At 39.3% G+C, this 6715-nt stretch overlaps 1 protein-coding gene across 1 annotated transcript in view; it reads right to left on the bottom strand.

The window, feature by feature from the left end:
• Positions 1-1019: 1019 nt before the first annotated feature.
• LOC101343294 (zinc finger protein 234-like) overlaps positions 1020-6715 on the bottom strand; it is a 15686-nt gene continuing 9990 nt past the window's right edge. Inside the window, exons 4-5 of the mRNA XM_023742727.1 lie at positions 1964-3082; positions 1020-1879 (exon numbers count right to left, since the gene is read on the bottom strand). Coding sequence (XP_023598495.1) covers positions 1020-1879; positions 1964-3082 — 1979 coding nt within the window. The remainder of the gene's footprint in view (positions 1880-1963; positions 3083-6715) is intronic.

The raw sequence follows: 6715 nt of genomic DNA, 5'->3' as shown, positions 1-6715 counted from the left end.
TTACAAAAATATAGAAAAACTCAAATTCCTATAGGTGAACACTTTTTTTCACTTGAAGAAAATTCAGTGACATCATTGATGTGATAGTCATTTTTGTTTTTTAACGTCATAATCATGATTTCCAGATGAAAGAGAAGCCATTATACATCTCCATATATACTCCTTTAGAAAAAACTGCATTACTCCTAACAGAGAAAATCATGACACTCTTGTCCAAATAATGAAAACATTTGATACAATTATCAAACTCTCAGAATTTTTTTTTTTGTATTTATTTCATGGTGTGAGAAAATATGGGGTATAAAACTTGACAGTATTATATGTCCTTAATATGTGGTGTAGCCTCTACCTCAGAAGTTTTAGTTAAAAAAGAAAAAGCTGTATCAATTAGAAGACAACATATCAAACCAGGATAAAAATGCAGATAATCAAGTATCAATAACCAATTAAATGCTGACAAAAAAATTGTCACTGGTTATGCATGAAGTGAATTACCTTATATGGCCCTTCTAGCCATGGTCTTGTAATTTCCACAAAACGAATTTGTGGGACTGTACAAATAAGAGGAGGCCTGGTTGCGCAGTGGTTAAAGCAGTGTGCTGCTAGCCAAAAGGTTGGTTGTTCGAGCCCGCTAGCTACTTCGCAAGAGAAAGATGTGGCAGTCTGCTTCTGTAAAGATTACAGCCTTGGAAACCGTATAAGTTGCTATGGGTCAGAACCAAGTCTATGGCAGTGGGTTTGTGGTTTGGTGCAAATAAGGTGCTTGTGGCATACCAACAGGATTGGACGGTTTTGTTAATGCAAATTAACATGCATGGAACCCTTGCAGGGGTGTGAGACCATGCAAATAAAGTGCATCAAACAGTTGCTGGGGTGGCACCATGCAAATAAGTTGCATGAAACCCTTATAGGGGATTGGTCAGCCTTGCCAATTCTCACACTGCCAAGGTTTCTCCCCACTGTGACCTCTCAGGTGAGACTGTAGTTGTGAAGATCAACTGAAGACTTTACCACAAACATCACGTGTATGGTTTCTCTTCAGTGTGGACGTGCTCATGATGTTGAAGACTTGAGGCTTGACTGAAATACTTACCACACTTCACACACTTATATGGTTTCTCTCCTGTGTGGACTCTCCTATGTGTGTTAAGATTCTCGCTCCACTTGAAGCCCTTTCCACACTTTTCACATTTGTATGGCTTTTCTTCATTATGGACTCGTTGATGGGCTTGAAGGTGTGAATTCTGACAAAAGGTCTTCCCACACTCTTCACATCTGAATGGTTTTTCTCCACTGTGAACTCTCTGATGGGTCAAAAGATGTGCAGCCTGTCTGAAGCCCTTCCCACACTCCTCACAATTATAGGATTTCTCTCCTGTGTGGATTCTATGATGAGTTTGAAGATATGATCTACTACCAAAGTACTTCCCACACGCTTCACATTTAAATGGTTTTTCTCCACTGTGGACTCTCTGATGGGTCAGAAGTTGTGAAGCGACCCTGAAGCCCTTCCCACACTCTTCACAATTGTAGGATTTCTCTCCTGTATGGATTCTACGATGAGTTTGAAGATTTGATCTACTACTAAAGGACTTCTCACACTCTCCACATTTGAATGGTTTTTCTCCACTGTGGACTCTCTGATGGGTCAAAAGATGTGCAGCCTGCCTGAAGCCTTTCCCACATTCCTCACAATTATAGGGTTTCTCTCCTGTGTGGATTCTATAATGAATTTGAAGATCTGCTCTAGTAATGAAGCCCTTCCCACAATCTTCACATTTAAATGGCTTTTCTCCACTGTGGACTCTCTGATGGGTCAAAAGATGTGCAGCCTGCCTGAAGCCCTTCCCACACTCATTACAATTATAGGATTTCTCTCCTGTGTGGATTCTATGATGAGTTTGAAGGTTTGATCTACTTCTGAAGTACTTCCCACACTCTTCACATTTGAATGGTTTCTCACCAGTATGAATCACCTGGTGAACTTGAAGTCTTGAACTCCAATTGAAGTTTTGCCCACCCTCCTCATACTTACAAGGTTTCTCTACATTGTGGATTTTCTGATGGATTTTAAGACATAAACTCTGACTGAAACCCTTCTCACACACATCACATTTGTATGATCTCTCTCCAGTGTGGACTACCTGATGGGAATGCAAATTTGAACTGTAAATGAAGGCTTTTCCACACATGTTACATATGTATGGTTTCTCTCCAGTGTGAACTCTCTGATGGGCCTGAAATTGCAAAGGATGATTGCAGCTCTTACCACATTCCTCACACTTACAAGGTTTTTCTCCTGTGGGAACCCTCTGATGGATATAAAGATATGAGTTATGAATGAAGTTTGTCCCATGCTCCTCATATTTGTAGGGTTTCTCTCCCTTATGGAACACGTAATGAGTATTAAGTGCTGCTCTACGACCAAAGTACTTACCGCATGTATCACATTTGAATGTTTTCTCCCTAGTGTGGATTCTCTGATGTTCCTGAAAATGCAAACGGTAAATAAAAGCTCTCCCACAGTCCTCACAATTATAAGGTTTTGCTCCTGTGTAGCCTTTGTAATGAACATTTACTGTTGCTCTATGCCTGAAGTGTTTCCCACATTCTTCATATTGTTGCAGTTTCCCTACAGTATGGATATTCAGATGACTTTGCAGATGTGAACTCTGACTAAATTCCTTACCACACTCATCACACTTACAGCAGTTCTTTCCTATGTGAACTCTCTGATGATTTTGAAGACCTAAGATATAACAGAAGCTTTTTCCACACTCATTACATGTGACAGACTTCTCTTGTGAGTGTAATCGCAGATGAAGATCAAAGCTGGACACGTCACTGGAGGTTTCTGTACATTCATTACACTGGTGAGGTGCCTCTTCTGTGTGAATGTTAGATAGTCCTCCTGCAACCAGAAACAGTGAATCACCTTGTTGGTAGAACTGGGACCTATTTTTCATGGAATCTTGACACCCGGTTAAGTCACTTGCAATCTGTTGCCAGATATGCAAGCTGGAAAGCTCCTCATGTGCTCCTGCTTGGGGAACAGTCTCCACCTGCCTTGGGTTCTTGCCACCTGTAAGGACAGACAATTCAGAGATATAGATATCTAAAAGATTTGTTAAGAGTTTTCCAGATTTCACACTTAGATACGGGATGAGACATTATTGAGCCCAGAGAAAGTTGAGGTGATCTTTTCCACTGCATATCATGTTCTCCAGTTTACATACCATCAAAGCCAAGAGTAGAAGCACTGGGCTCCAACTCACTAAGTATTAACAAGACACATTAGACAACACCAAATCAACTATGTGTGGTACAATGTAGAAATCAAAGCCTTAATTTAAAAAATTGGTAATATTATACAAAGTTACCCACTTGCTATTTCTATTAAATTTCACTTAGTATAGAATCTTGGATAGTAAATTATGTAGTTAGAAAAAATCATGTTGAAAATAATAATGAATCAACAAGGTGTACGAGTTGCTGTGTATATTTTCATTAGATTAAAATTTTAAAAACAAATACATGAGAACTTTAAGGAAAAGCAATAACACAATCAAAAGCATGCATACTTTCAGATTATTTTTTCAGTAAACTTCTCAATTAATGGAGGACTCTGGTGGCGCAGTGGTTAAGTGCTTGGCTGCTAACAGAAAGGTCAGCAGTTTGAACCTACCAGCTGCTTTATGGAAGAAAGAGGTGAAAATTTGCTTCCGTAAAGATTTACAGACTTGGAAAACCTATGTTAACAGTTCTGCTCTGTCATACTGGGTTGCTATGATTCAGAATCAATTTGACAGCAATGGGTTTTTGAAGGAAATTTTTACAGAGGAGAATGTCAGTTTTCTGTGTTTAAGAATAGTCAATAAAAAGCTGCCTAGTTATCAGGAAAGGTGGTAATAGGGAACCCAAGGTTGAGAAGGGAGAGTGTTGACATGTCAGGGGGTTGTTAACCAATGTCATAAAACAATATGCGTACTAATTGTTTAATGAGAAGCTAGTTTGTTGTGTAAACTTTCATCTAAAGTACAATAATAAATAAAAAGCTGCCTAGTTTGTTCTAGTAGATATTTAATCAGATTGTGTAAACTGTATCTTGGGTTATTTTCTTAGTTATCTAGTGCTGCTATAACAGAAATACTACAAGTGGATGGCTTTAACAGAGATTATTCTTTCAGAGTCTAGGAAGCCAGAAGTCCGAATTCAGGGCACCAACTCTAGGGAAAGTCTTTCTCTCTCTGTCAGTTCTGGAGGAAAGTTCTTGTAATCAACCTTCCCCTGGTCTAGGAGCTCCTCAGTGCAGGGACCCTGGATCCAAAGGATGCACTCCACCCCTGGTGCTTCTTTCTTGGTGGCATAAGGTTTCAGAGATCCTCTCTGCTCCATTCTCTCATTTATATCTCAAAAGAGATTGACTCAAGATACAATCTAATCCTGTAGATTGCATCCTGCCCCATTAACATAACTGCCTCTAATCCTGCCTCATTAATATCATACAGGTTAGAATTTACAACATACAGGAAAATCACATTAGATCACAAAATGGTGGACAGCCACACAATACTGGGAATCATGGTCTAGCCAAGTTGACACACAATTCTGGGGGACACAACTCAATCCATGACAGGTTGTTTTATTGGAAAATTACTCCAAAGTCTAAAGAACTGAGAAGCCCTTGAATCATTATAATGACTTGCAGATTTGGGAGAAAAATACACTATTCCTTACTGACTAAGATGCAGCATATAAGCAGAGATTCCTCCTTTAGCTTCTTCTGAGAAGATTCCTCCATGAGAACAATGGGGGAAAAAAGTTGAAGTGGTAACATACACTATTCTGAAACCTGACAGTAATTCACAACTTCATAATCTCCAAGACAGAAAGTGAACCAGTGCAAACTAATGCTTTATTAGAGACAGAGCTGGGGAGGAGAAAAAGAACAGGGCACAGTGAAATTTTCTGAAAGCCAATCCTATAAAGGGAGTTACATTCAGCCTGGAACTCTACCGAGATAAGATACTTGCATGGATGGTTCCTTACTTCTTTGAGGTCTCTCCTCAAATGTCAGTCCATCAATAAGTTCAAGGTAAAATAATAAACCCTGTCCACCTCTGGCAACTTCCATCCCCCTTGACTCTGTATTCTACACCATACTTACTACCATACGACAAACTCTCTAGGTCATATTTGTTCATTGTATGTCTTTCTGACTACGACGCAATATCAATAAGGACAAGCATTTACACTATTTCCTGCTTTATAACCATGCCCAGAAGACTGCATTCACACATCATGGGCACTCGACAAGTGCATGCTGAATGAATAAATCCCTGTTTCATGTTTTTGTGAAGATTTAAGTCAAGTCATAGAAACAAAAAAAGCTTTCTAAGTAAACTGTGTAAAAGAGGAAAGTAATAGGAAACTGCAGTTTTGCTGGGAAACTGAAGGCTGTTGTAGAGACAAGGTCCACCAAGAGTGATGCTGCTCAGGTGAAAATCAAAGGTTGCAAAAATCACTTCAGTGAAAAGAAAGTGTGAGGGCCTATGCAAAGGTTCCTTCTGAAGCTTTGGGCTATCTCTTTAAAAACAGAGTATTGAAAATCTGTGGATGTAGACAAACTGACCACTCACAACAGGTTTTCAAACTGAAGACTGCAGCCCATTTGTAAGCTGTGAAATAAATTTAAAGCTTGTAATAGCATTAAAAAGAATAGAAAATATCAGAGCATAATCCAAAGCAAAAAAAAAAAAGTCATTCCAGGAAATACCTTATGAAGTCATATATAAATCTATACAAACATGAAACGTTTCCACTGGTTACTATAAAATATGCCTTTTTGACTATGGCGTACTGCTTGAAAATTTGGAACAGTTTGGTTCAAGAAGCTGTCAAGTCCTTAATTAAGCAAAATATTGAAATGGAATGTTGAGGCAATCAGAAATACGGGCAACACTCAGCTGGGTGACTCATGTTACTCTCTTCCAAAATCGGCCCCCTCTTCACCAAAAAAGACCAGATTTACTGGCCTGACAGACTGAAGAAACCCTGAGAGTATGGCCCCCCGGACACCCTTTTAGCTCATAGGTGAGGTCTCTCCAGGGATTCACCGTTCAGCCAGGGATTGGACAGCCCCATAAAACAAAATGGGACTAATGAGGCACAGCAGTCCAGGAACAAGGACTAGAAGGCAGGAGGGGATAAGACAGCTGGTGATTGGGAACCCAAGGTTGAGAAGGGACAGTGTTCACATGTCGTGGGGTTGTTAACCGTTGTCATAAGGCAATATGTGTACTAACTGTTTAATGAGAAACTATTTGTTCTGTAAACCTTCACCTAAGGTACAAAAAAAGAGAAAAAGAATTATCTGTGTGAGATCAAATTGACAACAGCAACTCAAAAGGTTTGATGGGAAGCCTAGGGGCCAGTTGAGTTGAAGATAATGGGGATGGAGTAATTTGGAAAAGGATAGTGAGAACAGTAGCACAACTGACAGAATGTAATTGATGTCACTGAATTGTACACGTAGAAATTTCTGAAACGGTGTATCTTTGGCTACGCATATTTTGACCAAAAAAAAAAAAAAAATCCTCCAAGGTTGAGAAGGGAGTATGTTGACATGTCGTGGAGTTGTTAACCAATGTCATAAAACAATATGTGTACTGACTGTTTAATGAGAAACTACTTGTTCTGTAAACCTTCACCTAAA

This window comes from Trichechus manatus, unplaced genomic scaffold (assembly GCF_000243295.1).
Source record: "Trichechus manatus latirostris isolate Lorelei unplaced genomic scaffold, TriManLat1.0 scaffold00216, whole genome shotgun sequence".
In the NCBI taxonomy this organism is placed as follows: Eukaryota; Metazoa; Chordata; class Mammalia; order Sirenia; family Trichechidae; genus Trichechus; species Trichechus manatus.
This window is presented reverse-complemented; position numbering and strand designations above follow the sequence as displayed.